Genomic DNA, 25,410 nt, shown 5'->3' with positions numbered 1-25,410 from the left:
CTGGTTTGCTGTCCAAAGCATGCAACAACAACAACAACAACAACAACAACAAAAAAAAAGAGAAGGGTTGCACGATGGAAAATTGTGGCATCTCGTTTGTGGAAGGAGGGAGGGAAGAGTACCAGTAGCTAGGTTGCAGAGAACTATTTTCCCCTATACCCCAAAAGACACTGATCCCAGTGTGATCTGTGGAGGCCTGAAGGGACACAATTCCTGCTGCACCTCCCTGAGGAAGCCAATTGCAGCAGAACCCTTGAATGCATTCAAGTTTCGCTAAGAGAAAGAATAAAAACCAAGTAGTTCTTGTTATTGGCATATTAATTAAAAACACACTATAAAAATTTCAAGGCAATTGTAGGCTGACCCATTAGGATTGTTCCCTCTTACCACTGAAATAACTGAATGGACAATCAGAAGCAGGACATCACTAATTTCACTGAAAACAGACATTAAGATTTCTTACTGAAGGACATTCCATTCGAGCAATAAATTAAGCTTTCCTTCTTTTGTCATTTGGTTGTTCTGGTTTGTTTTTTTTTTTTTCCATTGCCATTATGGCTGTTCTTCCAGTCATTTTCTCAACAGCCATCAAGTATAAATTTATATATAATAAACCAAAACTGGAGAGTTTCCATAGGGGAGCAGACCTCCCAAATTGGCAGAGAAACTGCCTGGGTGGTTCAGCAAAAGCATGCCTCAGCAGAAGTTCTCATGTATCTTCATATTGAAAGGTGTTGAGACGTACAGTGAAGAAATGCTGATGATTAAAAAGGACACATCCTCTTTCTACTGCCTGTACAGACTCATTACAAATACTGACATCTTGTTCTACAACTAAACCCCATATAATGGAATTTTATTCTGTCTGGAAAATGAAACAAAAGGCTTGTGACCAAAACTGGGTTTGGTATTTATTACCCACATTGAAAATGTATTCTGCTGTTCTGTATGCAACATTCAGAACAGCATAAAGTAAAACTTCAGAGCCACGAAACACTAATTTTCATGAAAAAAAGGTCCTTGAGTGACTCCATCCATCCATCCATCCATTGAATAAAAAAGCCATGCCCATGAGTCAGTATTCCAGGATACAGTGTATTGGAACAGTGAGTGACCCGTGGTGCCTGAGCAGGATGCTTGTGCAGCAGGACCTCCCCATTCTGAGTCCTCACATGAAGGAAGCCCAGGCCGAGGATCTGCTGCAGAGGAGGAAGCTCTGAAACAATTCTTGTAAATAAAGGGCTCCTTCAGCAATGTGCTAAACCATCAAAGTTAAATACACACTCAGTGCACTGCTCACTCCAGGCAACACCAGAGGTACCAGACACTGCCCACAGGTGAAAGCCATTGCACAGTATTCATGGAACAGATGGAAAGGAAAGCACGTGGTAGGAGCTGTAAGGTGATGAGTGAATGAGAAACCTGGGTGAGATCAAGAATCTGGCTCTGTCATTTCACTCCCCACAAAGTATTTTCTCTCAAGCCCCACCTTCACTGTTTTTTAATTCCTCTCGTTACCCTCTCTCCTCCTCTGCACCCTTCTCTCACTACTTTCCTACAGGGCCACCCAGTTTGTGGTAAGAGCCAGCAGAAATGAACTCATCCTCTGCTGGTGAAGGAGGAGCTGTGCGAGAAGTGCCAGGGAGGGCTCCAGAGATGGAGGTTTTAGTCACATGCAGGGCACCAATGGCAATCCCACAAGGGAGAGACAGGAGCTGCAGAGCCAGGGGCAGGCACAGCCTCATCACTACTCAGCTGAGGTCAAGGATCAGCTAAATAAAGAGAAGCTGCAAATTAAAGAAGAATCTGCAAGGATTTATATGATAAAATGGCCGCTGTGGAAATGGTGAAGAAACCGTATGACTTCCTGTGTCATGCCAGGATTTCAAGGCTTTAGGCTCACCCCCATGGCCTGATCTCCTCCTCCTGTTTGCCTTGTTCAGACTCAGATAAACTTTAAAATTAAGGAAAACTAGCCTATTTTGCTAATTTTGAGCTGTGGAAAAAATCCAGTGAGGGTGTGTGTACATATGACTGATGGAAATCAAACCTCTGAAGTGCAGATTATTTTAATTATAGTCAGAAAAGTATGTAAGGTGCAAGTTTCAGCCAGATAGTTTCCATTCTGATCTTTAATTTTGTAGTAATAAAAATACTTGAGTGCCTCTGTCTAGCTGAAAGAATAACAAGTTGTCTAGTTTTTTATGTCAGCTGGGACTCTAAGTAGCAACACACACAAGGAGAAATTATATACATATCTGTACAAAATAAGACATTGCCAGCTCTCCACATGTCTTTCACTGTAAGGCAGCCACTGAAGGGACCGGTTTAGTGAACAGCACTATTGATTCTTTTTTCTCCCACTACAGCCCGATTTTCTCTGAAGAAGAACCAAGCTTCTAGAGGTTTCTAATCTAATGAGTGCTTGTGAACTTGCAAAACACACTTGTCAGAAGTTTAGCAAGCAATCCTCCGAATTCCCACAGATGAAACCAAACTACATTGCATATTGGCTTTACCCTTTCCACCATGTTACACTCACAGTTATGGTGAGATCTGAGAGTATAACGAGTATTAGTAGCTTGATCACAGATTTGTTTCCACAACATATTCATTCTATTGCATCTGTTGATGTAGATTAGTGAAATGATGCAAGGATTAAGGCTTTAAACATCTTCAGAGGAAAGTGCTATTTCAAAATTAGACACATTTTGGCAGTTTCAATTGCAGTCAAGATCCTCCAACCCTAACATGGTGTTTGACTGCCTCTCTTTCTACCCTAAGTGTTTTTTATACATATAAATACTACTAAAAGCACACCTTTAAACTCCATATAATGCTAGTTATTTTATACATATAAAAACCTGACATACACCAAATTCTTCATGTAGCTGTTTGCATAGCTGGTTTGTATTCTCTTGTATCCTTCAATCTATTGTTCAGGGAAACTGGTGTTTCATTTCACAGTTAAAAGAACTTAATTACTTGAATTGTAGAGACATGAAAGGCAAGGGAAGGAAAGAAAACATCTCTCTCATTTTAAACTCATTTTCAAACAGGCTAATTTGATAGTGTAACTTGAAAGTACAGAAATCTGAAATCTACTTCTGAATGTCTTTTTACCTCTCTCTCAAGAGATATTACTCAGGTTTAGTGTGACATTTTGAAATGTCACCATGCCTATCTCAAAACCAGGTATTTGAACATAGAAGAGATACCTAGCTGCTTTAATTCAGAACCCATTCTATATGTGATGATATTCTTACAACCTCTTTTAAGAAGTTCCTACTTATTAAGTATTAGTTAAGTACTCTTGTCATTCCATGACAAAGATCCTTATTTAGCTGGAAATAAAGACAGACTCAAACTTTGTTTTATTTTTTAATAAAGTTTAAATAGTTAAAGTAAGAGTAAAGAGTATGTTTTAAAGCCAAGCTATTTCTTTGTTCCATGCTAGGCCTTAAAGTTGGATTTACTGGCAAATATGGGCCATGAGAAGAGCTGTATACTTAAAGTGCTGGTGTAGAATATATTAAAATAGCCAGTGACTCACTCCAGATTACCTTAAAACAAAGGAAATACAATCTCTACAGTTTTTGAAATGTATTGCCTCTTATCCTGATTAATGGAAAAATTATCCCTACAAAAGTTTTTTTTTTTTTAATATGAAGACTCTACAAAATATTTGCTTTATCCATTGGCAGGACTTTGAAATTCTCCAAAATATTTAGATATGTGTGCCTAAGAAAGTTTATAAATGCCAATCCAACACTGCAACAAAAATTCCAAACAGAACTGGAAATTAGAATAACTCAACCAAATCATCCCACCATAACAATATTATATTTCAATTCTGCATAAACACAGACCAGCACGGTTTGTTTTGTTTTAAAAATTCTTCATGTCCTGCAGAATACAGCATAAGTTTGTTTCATTAGTATCTTTACCCTTCCATTTCCTTAATTCTATTTCCTCATTAACATTTAAAACAGTATCTAATCTGTCTACTGACTTTTTCTGCCCTCAGGGCTCTTCTTAGCCTCAACCCTATCCTCACTCATGGAGATCCTTCCCCTCTTGCTTCAGAAAGAGGTTTTTGTTCATTTGATTGATTTTCATTTTCTTCTTTTTCAGACACAGGTAAGTATTCTACCATAAAAGGAGCATGGAAACGAATGGGAACAGCACAGGGAGTTACTGGGACATTTACAAGCCAAGACTGTGAGTAGGAGCTTTGACAGCCTCTATTTTTGAAAGAAAAATGTCATGCTTTCTTTATACTGGATAATATTTGACATATTGGATAATATGTCTACAAAAACGTAGTTTTGTGCCACAAACAGCCACAAACTGCAGACAAAGCAACAGAGCACAGAGTTTGATGAATTTAGTGTAACACAGAAAAAATTGGTAGAGTTTGAGTAGCATCTGCAATGGCAACATTTAGAAACCAAGATGATCCAATAACCTAAAAATACATCTGCTGTACTAAGAAAAAAAATCTGTGCAATGAGATTAGAAGCTTCCAAATTTTGGACGGATTGCTCAGGGACCACAGATGTAAGAAAGTATTAGCTTGGAAAAGCCTCAGCTTTCCAAAATTCAAAATTATTAAAAAACAATCTGTCCATCATTCTATGATTTAACTGTTTCCTAGTCTATGGGAATTAACAGCAGGATACAATCCTATTTGCAACATCCATGTAGCTTTAAAAAACAAAAACCTTTTAAAAGTAAATTAAGAAAATATATTCTTAGAGAAAAAAAAATTAGATGAGCACAAAAAAATGCCATGACGAATCCTGAGACAAATTATCCTACATCATTGCTAGTCTGTGAAAACTGGTTTGAATAATAAACACACTGGAGTATTCAGTGACAGCATACAAATCAAAAGTATTTGTAATTATTAAGTTGTGCATGTTTTTAACTGACAAAACATGCTCACGGGCTTACTTTAAAATCTCTCACTGCTTGTTATCAAAGTTAAAAGATCATTTGCATACCAATACATATACTGTAAACATGAACTTCTCATTAAGGAAAGATGGATTTACAGTAATTTGATCTTTTACAAAAAGCTATTGGTAACCAAATCTCTCAGTGTCTAACTTTCTAGAAAATTAAACCAATGTTTCCACCCTCAAAGCTGAAACACTACCTCTTTAGGAAACAGCCCTGTTTATTTGTTAATCAGAAATACAATCAAGTGGCATATTTCCATTTGCTCTTCAGCTGACAGTTTCAGCTTCATTATATTTTACAAGAAAACAGCAGACTTGCAGAAGTCCTGTAAATTCTTTCATATTGCAACTGATTTAATTACAGCGGTGAACAAATGCAGCAGTGATGCAAAATAAGACCAGCCCAATTGCCCTTATCTGATGATAGGATCTCTCTTCCTGTTTGGCTTACAGCAGTGAGGACTTCTTGTTTTGTTTCGGCTTTTTGTTGGTTTCTTTTTTTCTGGTCAGGCTGCTTCTGTCAAGATTGACAGAAGCAAGGAGTTGACATGCCCTTAGAATTCCAGCTTGAGAATGATCCTCATATGAATACAGCTGAGTTTCAATCAGTGGGTCGGGGAATGATACTAATGTGGAGAAAATTATCTGGATAGCTCATATGTTCGCTTAGCCACTGAATGGGTGTTTCCAGCATTGGCTCAATTCCATGAATCATCACTTGAGTCTTCTGCTCTCCATCTAATTCAAAGAAAAAGAGAAACCACTAGTATACCATTCAAAGTTCACAGAACGATTCAACATTTATTCAATTTACGGTAGTTTTAATTGGTGTTACAGAGTTTAACATTTAACAGAATGAAAAGTAGGAAATATCAGTGTGGAGAAAGCTGAGATTTCTATAATCTAAAATAGAAACTTTGAGCTAAAATTAATTCCAAGAAAAAACTAGAATTAAGTGAAACTCGGTGGAAGTGCCACTCTTCTTTATTAGTCGCAAGGGATTTTTTTTAACTCTACAGTGATCACAGCTTGTTGTCAGCTCAGTTAAGGCATGTCCATCTCGCCCAGCTGTAAAGCATATGAATTTTACACAGATCATGTTTAAAATGTTGAGCTTCCTAAAACATACTGGTAAGTTGTATTCTTAATACTGTGATCTCCTGAAAGAGCTGGACTATGTGTAATATGTCACACATATAATACATGTATTATTCCTGAAGTAATTTTGTTTTGCTAAGAATAATTTACAAGAATCACTAGCAATATTTCAGAATTACTCCGAAGGCTGACTTGGCACCGGTTTTTTCTCACTTAGTTTCATCTCTTGGAAAAGCTAAGTTAGCAAATGATTCCCAGTATAACAAGAGTATTTTCTAAGAATATTTCAATTCTTTTTATTTATACTTGTCCCGGAGGATGCAAGTACTTTGATCCTTTGATTCAAATGATGGGAACCAGCTAAAGCAACTGACATAACAGTCGTGACATGAACTAAAACAACAAAAAATGAAAACTTATTTCAGAGCCATGGGATGAGAAGAGCATATGAAATATGCTTCAAATAATGGTTAGGGGGAAAAAGCAAGCAGTGACCTTTCACTCATTTTATACTATACTATACTATGGCATTCTCACATGGATCTACCACAGTGAAATTCACATTCAGTACTCAAAAGTATCACTGCATTTACTAATTGGCATTTTATGTTCCCCTCCAGTGTCTATATTACAGAACAAACCACCATCCTCGTCAAGCGCGGCATGGCAGAGAGCAGAATCTAGAAGTGTAGGTACCATTACTGGCTCTTTCATTCAGTGACCCCTGTTCTAACATAATTTCTATTTTATAACACAGACAAAATCATATTTGTTTGGTAGCCAAAATGATTTGACAGCTGCCTGAAAACGTTTGTACCATAACCAGCTATCAATGCCAGCACAGCTAAATTACACTGGTAAAAAAATCATCTTTAAATATGTAGTTGACTTTATGCCAGTAATAATTCTTCCTGCAAGAGCAGACAGTTCTGTTTGCCTAAAATGAAGCATTATGCTTTTGTTACTTGTTACCTACATATGGTATATTCTGTACAAAGTCCTGATTCTCTAAATGGCATAATACACCCATTATCACACTAAATTAAGCATAAACACTTGCTGGTTTCTGGTTTTATTGTGGACAAGTCTGAAGAACAAAACACATCATTTAAAAACAAACTTCTTATTTCTAGCCAAAACAGGTATTTATTGGGCTGAAACACTACCAGTCAGATTGTCAAGAGAATAAACTCCAAAAGATCTCAGAAACCCAGTTGTGGTGTTCATTTACAACACCAGTTCTCTTTATTCTTAGAAGTGAGGGAACATCTAAATATTTTTAAGTAACCTCCAAATATATGTAATAAACACTTTAAAATGAAAATCTACCTATGGTATTCTTTAAATTAGTGAGAGTTAGTGACTTTTTTTTTTAATGTTTCATAGTAATATTTAATTTTCAGAAACAACTAATTTGCATAAAAACAGATGACAGAATGCTGTTTCAGCATTAGCACTGTGATAGCAACCTACACACATCTGACTTTATAGCCATAACTTGCAAAAAATAGATTCAAAGCCTTAGAACCACAGTATCATTTTCTTGCCATTGGAAGAAAAGCTTATAAATGAGAAACATTTTCTTTGGCTCTTCCATTACTGTGCAACATAGTATTTTTGGATGTGTGTGCATGTGCCTACTCTAGCTTAAAAATGAAATGCAAGTAATCTCGGTGTCTCTGTTCCTTGTTCCTTACCCAGCTTTGTCCCTTTCTCATACAAGTCTTTTATTCTGTTCCTTGGCAAATTGAGAAGGCCTCAGAGGTCAATGAAGAATTTACAGTTTAATTAAAATCTAAATCTCTGCATTAGCATTGTTTGTGCTTTAGTATTATCTCTGACAAAGCATCACTTCTCCTTAATTCCTTTTCCCCTTGAGGCTTGACTGAAGAGATCTTATCTCCCAATTCTGTATTTACTGCAGCCTTCTTTCACAAAATCCATTGTTTTTACTTCAACATTCTTCCCTCCTTTTGTTACTAGGAACCATAAACTCTCACTTAAGGCACATTTACCCAAACTTTCCTCAACTTTCATGTTTTCAGTCACACATCTGATTTTAAATCACAGAGTCCTTCTCATATAGACATCTTCTCTACTTTTTGTAGCAAAACATTGTCAACAGCAAATACACTAAAAAAATTACTGAAGAGTATTCTTGCTTTCTCAACAGCTAATTCTTACCCATTTCCACTGTGATCTGAGTACTGAATGATTTGCTAGCTATCATGAAAACTTCATCCACCTGTTTTAGAGATATAATAGATTAACAGATTTACAAAATATTTTTTCTTTCCATGATTTTGGATTCATCTTGACACACCAACCGCTGTCCTCTTCTTCCCCACCTCATACTCGATGATCACAAGAAGTCTTTTTAAACTGGCAAAATGCATTTACAAAGTGTACAAGTTGCCAAACACAAAATATATTTAAATTAAGTGGTATAAAATTTAAATGACCTAATTACAAAGGGTAATGCCACTCTATATCATTGGATCATGCCTGTGAAAATTAGGGCAAACAACTCTGCTTATCTGCAGCACATGGGGTCCAGACCTGATGATACCATTACTGTCAATACCCATTTTACAATGTTCAGCAATGTAGTGAAAAAAACCCCAGGATTTCCTCAAAACCACTAAGTTCAAAATTTCCAGTAACTTCATCAACATTTTCTGTCCTCTAAATATCCTGTCAGAACTGAGTTACATGTTATTTATCACATGACCTAAGATTTTTTTTTTTTGCTTTGCTGCAAATTACTCTTGGGAATAAGATGAAGTGGAAATACAAGAAAAAAAAAAAAGCACAGCAATATATGTTTTGTAAGTTTTCATTATGTTACTTAAAATCAGAGTATTTTTATAGTACTGAAGTGATGCACAAGTAACAAACACTGTTTGGCATTTGCAAAAAGGAAAAAAAAAGCTGAAAACAAATTAAGTCATCTATCAGAGTGGTTGCCCCAAGATTAAAAGACTTTTTTTCTTCTTTTCTTGTGGAGCTGTATCAATAGAGAAGGTACTATAGCCCCCTAAAGTTACTAGAGGCAAGCTATAAGCATGGATGATAAAGCTTTTTGGTAAAACTTAACAATATTCCATCCCCAGAAGGCAGATAACTATGGTTACATGTTATGTACTAAGACATTTTTGAGACATTCAGCTCACTTAACTTAGACCCTAACTCAAGGCTGCAACACTTCTAAGTGTTGACCAGACCCAGGCTAATTAATCATACCACGTGTAGTAGCCAGCTTCAAACCATGCCACCATGCAAAGTCAGAAGAGTTTTCCAGCTCTGTACAGAAAATGGAGAGAAACAAGAACCTCTGAAGTGAAGGGCTTAAGAAGAGATCTGCTTCACTGTCACCTATAAGGTGGCCCAGTGTTCCTGATGAGGAAACCACTACAAGCAAGTACTGGCAAAGGACTCTCTTTTGCAGGTAGGCATCTGCTGGAAGGAAGCAAGAGAGAGTGGCCTGTTGCATCTTCAGTGAGTCCTTGAGAGTGGCTCAAAGCCCTCCTCAACCTGAGGCAGCTTCAGTCCACTCTCCGTTCTTTAAGGGGAATGCCCTAACTACAATATTCTCTGCTGCTAATCCCCAGCTTCCTTTAAAACCCCTCAATATCCAGGAATCAGCGAGACACAGTGGAAAAACAAACAAGAAAATTTGTAGTCTTCAGAGAACGTGGCAAGATGTGCAATGTCATGGTATCACACAGTAAATTTTTCTATTTCCTCCAGCTATATAAATTGTTGCTTGCAAAGTAAACTACTCAGTATTAGGAAAATTAGTTTATTCGGCATCAATTCGTATTGTTGCACAAACCATTGATATATCTAAATAAATTTTTTCCACTGAATTACATTATTATTTAAAAGAAAGAATTGAAGATGAAGGGAAAAGATTGGCTTAGTTTTGAGATAGATTCAAGTGCCTGAGAGCAGAATAGTGAGAAGGCACTGCCTCTGTCACAGGTAATTATTTCAGCCAGTTTTTACCCAGATTAACACCTCAATGCTCACCAGCGCTGCAGTGACATACTCCCTTTCACCTACACAAGATCAGCTCCTCTAGCCAGACTATATCTGTGATGTACCACTTAAAATTCTTTAGTGGGATGAAATACCTCTCTTCAGATTTGTGGCCTCAAGCAATCACCTGTCAGGGCAATTTAGCAGGCTTAAATCCCTTAACTGATAGACAATACAAGATATTCAGGCTTTAGCAAAAGTGCCCCTGTAGTACTCAATTAGAATCCTCAGTATGCAAGTTCTCTGCATAGCAAGTTCTAGAATCTGCCTGTAGTCAGCGGCAGCCCCACTTAAAAAATCGGTTTTACAGCCCTAAAAAGGCAAATAGAATCTGGTACTTCAAATTAGGGGCAAACAATGCATTTCTTGTATGATACAAGGCCATGGGACTATAGACAAGGACACTAAAATGTGTAAGGAGTAAACACAACCAAGTTTCATGCAGTAGCAGCATTTTAATAGCATGACATATTTAGATGCCAGCTTTTCCAGCTGTGAAGTGGGCCATAGGCATTTGGTTGCTTATCTTCAGAATATATCATATGTGCTGGAGAAGATGATACTAAAGGTATTCCTGACAATAGGCTATACCATATTGTAGGAAAACTCATCTTGGGACAGCATTATAAGGAGCAGAATTTTCTTTTTGTGACTGTGGTGTGGCTGCTTTCCTCCCCATTTCTTCTGCTCCTCAGATTATCAGGCAGGAGAACAGAGTGTGCTCAGCACCTGGTGCCTCGGACATCTCTGAATCTGAAGAGACACACCAACATCTTCACTGGAAAGATTTTAATCTACCTCTGTAGGATCTCTTAGGAAATTACTTACAGAAACATAGTTTTCAGTAATGTGCTTCATGTGAGTAACATAGTGTGCAACCATTAAGTTTGATACTGAAAGATTGCTGACCCAATTTTGAAACCCTAAAGCCAAAGCTGGGCAGGGCTAAATCTCCAGTAAGAAAAAGTGAAAATTCCCTTCTTGGAAACTAGGCTTCTGGTGTAGCACCAAGGATCACACATGAATCTGTGCACTTATTTACAAAAGATTACTCTATCTTAGCAAGGAAATTCAAATACTGTGTTCTTATCTGTAACCACACGTGGTACGAAAGCACTGGACACTGGCTGAAGTTATTCCTTCCCTCTCTAGGCACCTCAGGTTGGATATTCTAGGACACACAGAGGAGAGACAGCTCCAAACAAGCCTCACAGTCTAAAGAAATTCTCCACCAGTGACTTCTGCACCGGTAGCAGAAAAGAAACAAACAAACATTTCATGAATGTACTTCACTTTTTGTAATTTTAAGTAGGTAGCATCTCTAAAAATCCTCAAACCTCAATATAGTCAGCAATGGTTTAATTCATTAGCCCTGAAACTCACAAAGATCATCCACCTCATTTAACAGTAACCTGTCCAAAACTGGTAACAGCTCCAATGTCCAGTATTAAAATTGACAAAGACAGGATACCATTTACAACAAAACAAGCGTTGCAATTATTTTCATTGTGTGTGCTACAAAAAAAAATCCTGTATTCATAAAATACAAAAAAAATTAGCCTAAGGAGTATTTATGAACATTTTCACATCACTTTTGTAGTACTGACTATAGGCAGATACCATATATTTTTTAATTCATGGCAAAATATTTCTCTGTTTAGTGAGCAACCATAGCTACAGAATTAATTAAACCCATGTATAAATCAAATATTCATGCTTTACTTTTCTTCAGTACCTTTAAAAAAAATACTAGAAATTCACACATATTATTACAGGTTTTTCCATGCATAAGCTCCAACCTAACTAGAACATCTGCAATCAGTTTCCAGCATGTGTATGTGTAATAGTGACCAAGGTACAGAAATATGATGAGGTGTTCTGATTCCACAGTAACGACAACCTCAATATAAAGGGATCAAATAGAAAAAAAAAAATTTGTATACTGAACAAATTTTACTTAACCAGCTGAGTACTAACAGGAGCTCAATACCTATGTAATTTCATGGGAAGTGCATAAAAAATGTTGATTTTGGTCAAATCTTGTGGCCAAATGATATTTTGCTCTTTGAATGAACTCAGCAGAAGTACTTTGGACAGCAAACATGTTCTCTTTACTAAAACCAAATATTTCATACTCAAAAAACTATAGCTTCAAGGTCTACGTTTGCTACATGTTCTATTGAGTAGAGTTTTTTTAGAATTTTTTAACTAGGAATAAAATCTTATGAGCTTTCAGAAGCTTCACACTAGCCTATTTCTGCCAGCATATCCCAGGCTGTCCTTTTCTGCGAATTCCATCCAGTGCAAAAACGACCCTGCTTCTCATAGTAGTAGGCTCTGTTGCTAGAAGTAACTAATTTTCCATAGCAATCCTAACATGCTTTTAACCTCACATCAACCACACAAACTACCAAAATCCTTATTCTTTTTGTCTCCCCTAAGTTGGAATGATTATCCGTTTAAGGAGACACACAGATGATACACTGCATCATGTCAGCAGAAGTGCTGTTCAGTATCCTCTGACCAAGAGCTAGAACACACAACAAGTTCTGCAAAGCCAACTCTACAATAGCCTAGCCACAACAAAAGGTTCCTCTGACCTCAAAATTTTAGATGCTGCTATGTGACATGAAAGCACAGGACTGACTTTTCCTTCCTGCCTACATATCTCACCAACACTGGGGAAAGCCACTGAAGCTGAGTTAAGGTGAAGAACTCACACATAGAAATGCAAGGTCAGTGCATTATTCAGTACACATTTCTTTCTCAAAATGATTCCGTGTCTGAAATAAGCATTGTTCCAAACACAAGATGTGGTTTGAAGAATAAGAATTACAGTTCCTGGATAGACTCTAACTGCCTGACATGAATATAAATAAACCATTACATAAATTTAGTTAACTGTCAGCAGCAAGACAGTATCACTCATTTTAACCATTGGTAGTAACATGAGTTCAATTGCTCAAACTGAAGGTCATAATTTTCCTAAATGTATGTTTTCAGTCTGGGGTATGGCAAATAAAATCTACAACTCTGAATTTTGTTTTAAAAACTCTTTTAAAAGGAATGTTAATTTTTAATATGTTTACTGAACAACTTAAAAATAACAGGAGTGCTCAACCTATCTTTTCTAACTCATTAATTTGATTTTTTAAATTCTTGTCCAAAATAAAGAGTTAGAAATGTCAGTCTATCTGTCCTGGAGTGTTTTGTCACTCATATTACATATCTCAGTTTAACCCTTACAGCACCTTCATGTCATCTTACCAGAGCCCCTCATAAGAACTACTTCTCCAAAATGCTATGATAGAACTAGACCTGTATCAACCTCAGTGAACACTATTCTTGCAGAGTACCTGACTACAAAAGCCCAGCTCCAGGCAAGATATAAATATGGATCCATATTCACCGACTGAGTTTTAATTATTACTCTACTTCTTTACCTGGTTTTCACACAGGCCAGTTGGCTGATATCTTCATGATTGTCTCATGGTATAAACATCTCAACTTCAATTTAGACATCTGTGACTTAACGGAGAGGAAAAACACTTTCTTTGTCACAGTTCATACATGATTACATCCCTTGGATTATATTCAGGTACAGTCCAGGCTTCTCTATCCCCAAAATATAAGTGCAATATTGTCATATGCAGTATTATCATAATCTACATTAAATATCACTAAATACTGAGATGGAATCAAATATTTGGCATCACCCCATTCATAATTTTCTTCTCCATGAAATTTTTCTCTCGTTATTTCCTGTCATCTTCTACCTCAAGTCTATCCTCAGGTTAGATAGCCACATTTCTGAAACATAGCAAAAAAAGCAGATTAAAGTAATCACCACAAGTTTATGATACTTTGGAGCAGCTTATGAGAATTTGGCTTACACTTCTAATCTCATAGGAGCCAGAAAGCATGTAAATGAACTAGAAAACTTTTTTCTAGTCCACTCAAAAAGTTTTTAGAGAAAGTGAATTTGGCCTGAAACACCACTAAGCAGACTAAGCCTGAGCAGACTATTTTTTACAATTCCCCAAAACAGTTAACACTGAGAGTAACACCATGTAACACCAGGGAACTTCTCCTTCTGTAAAAGAGTTCAGCAACTCAATGGAAAAGTAGAGAGAAGGTGGAAATGGGTTAAGCTTTACTTAACTAAACTTTGGTGTTGTTGCTTTTTTATTATTATTTTATTCTTGTATATTTCACATAAGTTTTTTTAATGGGGTTCTTTGAATAAGTCCCAAACTAATTTATGACAGAACCTTAAAATATTTTTCTTAAACATCTGACATCTTAGTCTTTAAAAGTTTTAGAAGACCTTACAAGGCCAAAGATGTTTCCCATCAAACATCCAGCTTCAGGCAGAATAAAAAAAAGGTAAGACTAAGACTATCCCAGGGAATATTATAACCCTTCATCCTTAGCATCAGTGTCTTAGCCTCAGCTTTGAACTAGCAATAAACCTGTGGTAGTTTATAAAAGACTGGGGTTAGCAGCTGAGGCTTATAAAACAATTTTCTTCATCGCATTAAGTTTGGCCATTCACATGGGAACAAAGTGACAAAGTTCAGTGTAAATCGTGCTGCTGTTCCGTGGAACAAGCAAGCACACAACACACTGAGATACACGAGGAACAGGCAGGGTGTGCATCTAAAAGATAAACACTTGAATGCTTGACAAATTGAGGCCAACTCATCCATGATATGTTTTCCATTGTTGAGGGAGAGCTAAATCACTTTTAAGAGTTGTGTAGCTTTTTTGAACAGCAGGAATCTTGACTTACAATAAGTTAACCCTTTCATGCACTATGCCCTTAATTAGATTTGACGTTGCCCTTCCCTCCAAACTGTGCAACTGACCTTCAGAAATTAGGGCTATCTCTTTACATAGCTAGGGAGCTAAACGTGATCAATGTGGTTCTTGGAAAAAAAAAACCAACACCAAAATAAAAAAGAATCCCATTTGATAAAGATTTTTCTCTACAAAGTTTGGTCTAAAGCAAATCATCTTGCTGTAAAAGACCTTGTTACTAATAGTTTGTGGGAACTTTTATAATGTCATTGTTTTCAAAATAGTATTATGCCAAATAATTAAATAACAAATTTTCTATGAAATATTATATATCCCCTAAGTATATGCACATTCATACACTTTTAAAGGTTTTTAATGGCATTCTTGAACTTTCAACCTCAAGTTTACTTCATTTTCAAGTTACTATAATTCACATCATGCCTGCAAATATTCTGTGATCCTAATGGCCGTCCATCTTTTATAAAGAACTTTTCAGCTAATCAAATGATGAGCTATTCCTAGCAAAGCAAAGAAGGATTACTGTTTCTGAAAAATCACTCTCAGTACAGAAGAGACCAGCATATTTACTTGTTTTCAAGCCATAACATTAATTGCTCATTTATCTGCCCAGTTTAATACATCAAATTGAAAAGTGGACATTGGGACATAATTACCATTTGAAAACATTTGGCTGAAGAGTGATAAGCAACACATACAGATCGGAGGCTTAATGGCTATTATTTCATATTTTGTGCCTTCCCCTATTTAACTAGAGAAAAATACACTGTTTTTTCCTTTTTAAAAATGCTACTTCCAGGAATATTATTGTATTATTTATCAAAGTAAACAACTTCATAAGCAGACTACATGTGAAAATTGAGGTGAGCTATTCAATTATACCCAAAGTATGGACAGTTTGGTTCCATGTCTGACAAATTCTTCAACCTCTGCTAAGCTGATCAGTAAAAACTCAGCTAATTGAATCCATCGATGTGAAAAACCACAGGCTCAAGTCTGTACTGCATACATCAGGCTGAAGGATTTCTGCTCCAGCCACAGCAGTAACAGTCAGTGGGGTCAGGTCAAAGAGGGTTAAAGTGAGTCAGGATATAGCCAAAGGAATACATCAAACACTGATTTTAAAAGGGCAATTAATCTTAGACAGAAATGCTTCCTGGGGAATGAGATCTCAATCTTAAGAGCACACTACATGATGTAGCAGTAAAAATGTACATATACAAGCTTAGAGAGCTTTCATCCTGTGATCACAAACAGAAGGGGAGTGCTGTTTATCAGAGAAATACAAACCCTTGCTAAAATACTTACATTAGCTTCTTCCGGGCTCTTACTCATTGAAAAATAAATTCTGTAATGAGCAGGCTGTGGAGTTTGCATACATGAAATACCTTTTTTTTGTACATGTACTGTAGGTTCTTTTGAGCTAACAGACTGATGTATTTAGAGATCTCTACCAAAGTAAAATTAAAGAATTTAGCATTGAAAAATTCAGGAAAGAGTGGTGAAAGGAGTAATGGAATACCTGCAGGACTCGTTACATTGAACACTAACTTAAAAAAAATAACAACCCCTTCTCAAAACAGCTACCTGGTCAGAGTCAAAACTGGAAATAAATTTTCATCAAAAGTTCTTTTTGGCTTTTCCATTCTGAAAGAATAAGACAGTTAGCTGCAAAGCTGATAGTTTATAATATAACCTTTATTTTTTGACTCATAACCTAAATTTTTTTTAGAGTTCAGAACATATTTTTCCACTTCAGAGTAGAAAAATAGATCCATAAAGCTTAGAACACAAACATACAGCACTTGCAAACAAAATTTGCTAAGTTAGCATCCTCAATTAGTTAGCAAGATTACTAGGAATCATTAGCTATGTAGACAAACATACACAGCTCTGAAATTAATTACCACTGCTTTGGCTGCATTAGTTCGCAGCACTAAAGAGAACTGGCTTTGCAACCACCCTCCATCTGAGGATACTGATGCCCAACATCACAAGTGGCAGAAGGGCATCTATTTGTGTATCTGGTCCATACATGGGGCTTCTTGGCTTAAATGGCTGCTGACAGCTTGCACAGAGATACTGGACCTAGTGAAGTTTCCTAGAGTCTAGAGACCCACTGCATTCTGCCATTGTAAATGTGGTGATGATAACACCAGGAAAAAGGACAGGGAGCACAAGTGCATTCAAATCTTTACTGACGTAGCCCCTCTGTGCATGAGCCAAACCACTGCATAAGACTTTGGCTTTGACGTAAGGAAAAGTTTTACCTCTATTTTTTAACCGATATTCTCCAAATGACTACAGGTGCAAAGCAAAATATAAAGTTATCCACTGAATGTGAAGTTATTAAAATTTCTGATTAAAATGAGATATTCAAACAGGGGACAACTACTGTTAGCAAGTGCTGCTGAATCCTTAGAGAAGAGAGCAGGACACATAGTGGATTGTTCTCCTTTACATTATTGGTAAAACTGCTACTTTTCTCCTAATTATTTTTGTAGGTCCTTTAGTTTTGCAGGTTCTATTCTTTCCAGCCCTGTAAGAGGTTTATCTCCTGGAAAAATCAGACGATACCTATATGCATCAAGGCAAAATAGAGCCAGACTGTAAGAGAGATGCAAGGAAGATGGGAATGATTTTACTCAGACAACCCCCAAAGACACAGTACATGCACCTAATTTAAAGGTATAGATATAATTCAAAAAATGGGCCAGAACTCACTCTTCGAACTTCAGGGCAAATGCCAGAGAACAAACAGCTCATGCCTGTTCAGCTAAATTATCTCCCTCTCTCTATTGCCTATTGAGAATAGACCCCAGACTGTTAATCCATGAACACTGCTCAAATTTTCTGGGAGAATATTAATTTGCCTTGACCGAAATTATGCCAGAGAACTGCTAATGGTCATACAGCACAAACAACACATGTTCTAACCCTCTTTTGTTTACTAGTATAAATAAAAACACTGAGACCACAACATTTAAATCCGTTTGTGCACTGCAGCGTCCTGGTTGAGAACTTCACAGAGGGTTATTAATGTCTCTGTGGGTCTTCACAGAGGGTTATTACTGTCTCCTGAAAGCTTTGGTAGACCCAAATCTCCAGTTACTCTTGCACCAATTACAGTACTAAAGGAATTGTCACATTTTCTATGAAACCAACCATAAGAAACATCCTGTAAATCTATGTACTTTGTATACTTCAGCTGTTGCTGACATGATTGTTTCTGTGAACAACAATATATGAGAAACTAGAAGGAAGGTTTGGTTTGGGTTTCTTTCTGTGAAGTTTTGATGGCTCAGTCATACTGAGTGACCTCTGTGGCCTCTTTGGAGTAAGATAGACTGACTTAGATCACAACTCAATAAAATCCAATTCTTAACTCTGCTACTGACCTCAATGTGACCAGGTACAAGCCACATCACCCCTCTGTGCCTCTTAATTTCTCCTTCCTTTTTGTCTCTCTTCACTCATCTTTTATCTAAGTGGTAAGTTCTGTGGGAACACACTGCAACGTGTACATTGCATAAGGAACCTGAGGTCTCCTCCTAAAACACAAAAAATACTCATTTTAAAACTGAAAATTCAGCACAACCAAAACATTTTGTCAAGATGCTTTGACCCCAACCATTCTCCTAAAACTCACACACATGGCAGATTACTAGAAATCAGGCAGGTTTTCTGTCAGTAATTTTCCACAATCTTTTCTTAACTGCCTGGACTTCCAGCTCTATATAGCATTCAGTCAGGAAATTGGTGGTAAAACACCGATGTTCCCAGGAAGAGCAGACTATTCTAGGACAAAAAAAACCCACCTCTCTTCTGGAGAGAATTTTACAAATGCTAGCTTGTGATTTTCAAACAGAAAAAGTTCAATTTTTGAAGAAGTTATTTTGCTCTGTGGAGGATTTTACTTTCTCCATTTCATACTACTACTGTTAACGATAGACTTGAAAAACTTTGTTGTGCCTGAATAAAGTCATTGGCCTTTTGACTAATTTAAAGAGAATAGTCTGGAGTCTGATACTAATAAAACTTATTGGGTGGCCGGCAGAACAAATTTAGCTGAAGCTGAAAAAATTTCCGAAGGCTTGTCCGAGAAACAGGATTATTTCCCTATTTGCTGTACCTCTTCCTACAGTCTACCCTTCTGAATGTGTGTGCCTGTGCATGCCCAGAAACCACTTCTAAGTCACAAAGAAACAGCACATTACTCTTGTGATGTTAGCAAAGTTGCTGGATGCAAGAGGAAAGACTAGACTAGAATAGACTACTGCAGTTGGAAGGGACTTACAAAGATCATCTCATCCAACTGCCTGAGAAATCTAGGGCTGGCCAAAAGTTACAGCATGTTATTAAGGGCACTGTGCAAATGCCTCTTAAACACTGACAGGATTGGAGCATCGACCACCTCTCTAGAAAACTGTTCCAGTGTTTCACCACACTCATGGTAAAGAAATGCTTCCTAAGGTCCAGTCTAAACCTCCCCAGTGTGGCTTTGAGCTATTCCCACATGTCCTATCACTGGATACCAGGGCAAGAACTTAGCACCTCCCTCTCCACTTCCCCACCTCTGGAAGCTGCTCCTCACAGGACATGCCTTCCAGCCCCATCACCAGCTTTGTTGCTCTCCTCTGGAGGCACTTGAGTACCTTAACATCCTTACATTGTGGAGCCCAGAACTGCACAGGGCACTCCAGGTGAGGCTGCACCAATGCTGAATACAGTGGAACAGTCCTTCTGACTGTCTGTCTGTGCTGTGTTTGATGCACCCCAGGATGTGGTTTGCTGTCTTGGCTGCCAGGACACACAGCTGCCTCATACTGAGTCTGCCACTGGTCAGCAACCCCAGACCCTTTTCTGCAGGCTTGCTCTCCAGCCAGTCCTTTCCCAATTTTTATCTGTGCTCCATGCTACTCTGTCATAGGTGCAGAATCTGGCATTTGGACTTATTAAATTTCATCCCATTTGCCAACAAGACAGGAGCAAAGGATTCACAAGATACCAAGTGGATAATCCTTGTAGAGTTGATTGAGGTGAAGTTGGAGAAGCCCTTAAAACCAAGCTATGTTCACGGTTTCCCAGGAAATTGTATGCAGAAAGATCACAAGCAGCCCCACATACCCACTATGTTTTCTTTTGAGAGCAAGTGAGCCAGAACATTCTGCACACAACAGAAGCCCTCTCTGATTATGTAAAGAATTTGTTTAGAAATTAAGATGGCTAACAAGAAGCACAGCTGCCACATTATTCTCAGATTATTTGCACCTTTCCATGTGGTCATGACAAATTAATACTATATTAATTAATTCTGTAGTCACGACTATTACTTCTGTAATCTCAAGCCAAACTCTGGACTTCCACCCCTTTTGATCAAAAAGGACTACTAAATTAAAAGGTACACAATTTTTACACAGAAAAATGTTTCCACTTCAACTTGAAAAAGAAAAGGCAACTGGGGCAGGTAGGTGTTTGTGGGTGTAAAAAAAAAAAAACAAAAATCAAAAAGTTGGCAGTAAGATGAAAGTCAGATGCAGAAGAATAATCCAAGCAGATGGCCTAGTTAGGAAAAGATAACAGGCACAAATAATGACTCACACCAGAAAGGAGAAGTACAGGATGACCTCCTCCAACATGGAAAGCACCACTGAGTCAAGGATGTGAGGAGGAAGGAATAGCTTAAGCAGTGGTCTGAAGGTCAGTTGTGGCCTGCAAGATGACTCTCACAGTAGAGGAGACAGTGGACCAGAATTCGTATCACTGGTGAGCTTTAACCACCTTTTAGTACACCCACATTCTACAAGACCTCTAACCCTTCACAATGCTCTCACAGCTTTGTGGGATGAAAGTGTGGCTAATAAACTGCCTAAAACTGCCCAGGGCTTGTTATATATCTAAATTTAGGTAGCCTGGGAAAGTATTTCAACACTGTACCTCCACAGCACTGAAAAGCAGAGACCAGTCTGCAGAGAGCACATGCAATCAGACTTACTAGTTAGACATGGGGAGCAAAGACTTCCTTCTGTTTGCTCACTGCAAGAGCAGCAAGGACTGGGATGGTGCCGTGCTGGTCCAATTCCCACAGTAAGCCCCCAGTCAAGCTAATTCTGACCTCAGGCAAAGCAAGCCCAGTCATATTTCATGTCTATCCAAAGACATTCACACTGCATAAATTTACCTCCTTCTGTTGCACCATTTCTCATTTGTATCAAAATTAGGAGCCTACATGGCAAATCTAATCTAAATTCAATTTTCTGTTTAACTAATTTACTGGAAGTCAATGCTTAGAAAACTGAGGGAGAACAAAAACAATTAATATGTAGTCTCTCATACATTATACATTAAAAAAAGCTGAGAGTTAATTGAAAACAGTTGATCCCTAATTTTACAAAATCATTCAGTACAGCAAGTCTTAAGAGAAAAATCCTGGAAGTCTTTTTGATCCTTGTTTTATTTCTGAAAGAACTAATGACACTGCTGTAGAAAGAGGTCAGTTCACACAGCTTTTCTGAATGAACAACAATGCTGTGAAAACTGGGATTGATTGATAGCCTACTGTTTGCGTCATTATATCCAAATGTTTACCATTTGAGTCTTCAAGGAAGCATGAGACAAAAATCAAAACAAGTTTTATGAAGACTTCAACAACACTGGCAAATTAAAATTGTATCCAGAATTGTTTAGACATTATAGCAGTGGAAGAAAACTGCTTTCTTCTGCATTATACAGTTTTTATCTTTGCATTATGCCCAATGTCTTAAATTCCTGGTGTGGAAGAGGAAAAGTCTTTCCCTCCCCAGAACTCTGTTTTCTATCATTTTAACCCTTTGCCTCTTCAAAGCATTCTGTTGAACTCAACACTGTTTCCTCTTGCAGTTGTTGCTTTGTAGTTATGTAAGATCATACTGTGTTCCTCCCTTTCTCCTAACAAGATGAGTCACTATTTCTAAATGAACTGTTTATAATATTAGGATGTTCATTTACAGGAAATTCATAAATCGGTACTAAACAAAGTATTTTTTTTCAATAGTTGTGAATTATTCACTTTTTTTTTTTCCAATTTGATAAATGCTGACGTTCAGAACTGATATTACTTCTGGAAACAAAGGCCCCTTAACTGGCAACAGGAACACTATCACCACATACAGAAAATCATGGGGAAACACAGCATGACTTCCTTGAAGCAACAGATAGATAACAATTTTATTATCTGTCATAAATGACAGTGTTGCTGTAAGTAGGTGGACTATTCCACCTAATCTCAGAAAAACAGAGGATTTTAGACAGTGGGGGAGAGTAGCCATGGTATTACGTCCTTCAGGGATGGATAATTTTGTTATTCATCAGTTTGGGGAAGAATACCCATAAGTAACATGTTCTACCATATCAGGTATGTGACCTTATGCTACAGTTGCAGGTAACAACATGGTCTTAACATCTTCTCTTCCTTACCTGCATAGAAACTACAACAACACAGTCTAAGAGACCACAAGCAGTATCAAGCTTCATCTTAGCCTGTTCCTGCATAAGCCACTAAATCTTCCCACAAATAGTAATAACACTGAAGTTATTTAAATGACTGCCTAAATTTCTGGAACTGGAACTACTGCAGACAATTGCACTTTACCACACAAGAACTGTCCAATTAAAGAATCAACTTTTGTCTGTGCAAGTGCCATCCACAAGCATAGGAAAAACGATCAGACAATGAGTTTACAGGCTGCAGCATGAATAATCAGAATAATCTAATTCTAACCCTGGAGTCCTCATGAATGGGTGTTTCATACTAAAATAAAAAAGCCATCTGTCATGAGCTTAGATTCAAAACTACATGATACACAGCCTGAGAAGCAAAACTATAGGATCTTTGACTGTTGGCTGGAAAGGATACTTGTACAATTTCAAGAGTGTAAAATGGTGAATGAGAAGGGGGACACTAGGCAACTTTATTCTGACTTCCCTGAGTAACTAACCAGGAACTGGTCATCTTGGGGGACAAATTCAAACCAAGAGAAACTGGTAAATTGAAGAATGCTGATAGAGAGGCACAGTCCCTAGGTGTCAAAATATTTTAGATTTTCACATGCAATGATACAAAAAATTGTTGGAAAACTCTAGGAAACTGAAGTAGAAGTCTAGATAATAGAACACCACAGGACAAGAAGACAGAAAGCAAAAAGAAAAAAACAACATAGAAGTGACTACTGACTAATTACTACCCCAGAGACTAGATCCATTCCTGTTAGGAAATCAGCCAAGGTCTGAAAATCTACAAAATTAGTTAAATAAATTACAGTGAGCTTAGTCAAAGAAGTAGGAAAGTTTGTTTTAGAGGATGCAAAAGCAGATACTAAAAGAGTAACAAAGACAGCAAGAGCTATCTATTACTAGAACAGATGATGAAGGAACATGAGCCAGAAAAAGAAGAGACATTGACAGAAAACGAGTCAATGCAAGTTGAAAAAAAGAACTGAAAAATAAGTACCCCTCTTTCCTGATGCTGCAATTAGGATCAAATATAATGGAACACCCCAAAACCTAACTGACCAGCTTGCCTCAGATTCAAGTATGAACAACTAGGGAGAAGCAGATATAAAATCCACATGTACACACACTCCTCCAACAGAGGATGATCACAACTGAAAACTAAACACAATTTGCTATGTTCAAAGCACAGAACTTATAAAGTTTTACCTTAAAAGACTGAAAACTGAAATGAAATTGCCCATCTTCCAGTAAGGATTTCCAATAACTCTAGATGGTCAGGAATAGTAGTCCATGAACATCAAGCTAAGTATTTCTATATAACTACACAACTCCCAGATTTGATTTCAATTATATGCAGCCTTTAGACAAACTGAATTAAACAATAATTATGGAAATACAGCAAATAAAAAATATACTCATACACAGTATAGGTTTATCCATAGTAAAATTTCAGACTGAGGCGACTTTAATTTATGAACTGCTGCATAACTGATAAAATACAATTTATTACTGCAGTATCTAAACATAAAAATATAACATGCCTTAAAGAAAGATTAAAGCAGGCCACAATTCAGAGGAAGTGATTATTGGATTAGTTTGAAAATACTGATTTTAATATTTATTAAACATGACAAGAAGGACTTCACTGCTTCTCAAACTTTATGTCAACACAGGAAAATCAGAACAAAGCAAATAAGTGGAACAAATGAAATGTATCAATATTCAGTGGAAGGTGATGACCTGGTCTTACTGTTTCTGTTGCCACATAACCACAACCACTGCCTATGAAGCAGCTAAATAGGAAAAAAAGAAAAATTATTCAGCTAATGAGCAAACAGCTGATTTAACACATTTACTGTCTAAATATTCATTTAGACACAAAATTAGAGAGGGTTATATTAGATCTGTTCTAACCTAGCCTTCTGGAAGAAAGTACTGTACAGTACTGCAGCAGGAGCAATGCAAGGTGAAATAAATGCATCTTCCTTGAAGGGTCTCTGAACATTTTATTACTCTTAAAGATGTTTCCAGTACCTAAAGCAGGCCTACAAGAGAGCTGGAGAAGGACTTTTTACAAGGGCATATGGTGATAGGACAAGGGGAATGGTTTTAAACTGAAAGAGGGCAGGTTTAAATTCGGTATTAGGAATAAATTCCTTACTCAGCTATAATTCTAGCTGTAATTTATAATTATATAAAGAATAATAGATAATTTATATAATTTATAATTATATAAAGAATCTATTCCTTACTCCCTGTCTCAGGTGGAGATAGCAGCACAGGTTGTGCAGAGAAGCTGTGGCTGTCCCATCCCTGGCAGTGTTCGAGGCCAGGTTGGATGGGGCCTAGAGCAACCTGGTCTAGCGGAAGATGTCCCTTCCCATGGCAGCAGGGCTGGAACCAGATGAATTTTAAGACCCCTTCCAACCCAAACCATTCTATGATTCTGTGTTTGCTACTAACACAGACAGCCATTCTCATTGCTGCTTTAGAAAAACAGGGTATTCTTCACAGTCAAGACAATTAATGTAATTGCCAATAGTTTTAAGAACTACACTGGCGTCTTGGTGCTTGCTCTAATTCCAAGTACCACTTTTCTTTACACTTTCTGACCATTACTACTAATGTATGAAATGCTTCATACACATTTTGACAAATGAGTTCCCAACTACTGTGCACTCTGCTCCAACTCCACTGCAGTGATTGAGGACAAGAGAAGATAAAGCCAACACTCCTCGCAATCTGAGGAGTTAAAGGATGGACTCTAAACAGAAGCCACTCTTTGCTTTGGTATAACAATGCTCATGACAAAAAGCCTTTTGCCCACCAGTTTTTCTCTGATTAACAGTTTAAGGAGATAAAACTGTTTAGCAACCCAGAAAGGTGAGCATTGTACAGAATTCATTACGCAAAAAGAAAATATTCACATATACATGTTTTAAAAATATATATATAATTGAATAAAAGACCAGTTTGAGGAGAGACAGGAAAGTATGGG

At 37.3% G+C, this 25,410-nt stretch overlaps 1 protein-coding gene across 3 annotated transcripts in view; it reads right to left on the bottom strand.

Moving 5' to 3' along the window:
• Positions 1-1,626: 1,626 nt before the first annotated feature.
• The window catches only part of ATG5 (autophagy related 5), a 73,911-nt gene continuing 50,127 nt past the window's right edge, over positions 1,627-25,410 (bottom strand). For all 3 annotated transcript variants that reach the window (XM_082277028.1, XM_082277030.1, XM_082277029.1), the window contains exon 8: positions 1,627-5,702. In XM_082277028.1, coding sequence (XP_082133154.1) covers positions 5,566-5,702 — 137 coding nt within the window. In that variant the 3' untranslated portion in view covers positions 1,627-5,565. The remainder of the gene's footprint in view (positions 5,703-25,410) is intronic.

Source organism: Coloeus monedula (assembly GCF_965178545.1).
Source record: "Coloeus monedula genome assembly, chromosome: 2".
Lineage (NCBI taxonomy): Eukaryota > Metazoa > Chordata > Aves > Passeriformes > Corvidae > Coloeus > Coloeus monedula.
Note: the sequence above shows the minus strand (reverse complement) of the source record. Positions and strands in the feature narration are given on the sequence as shown.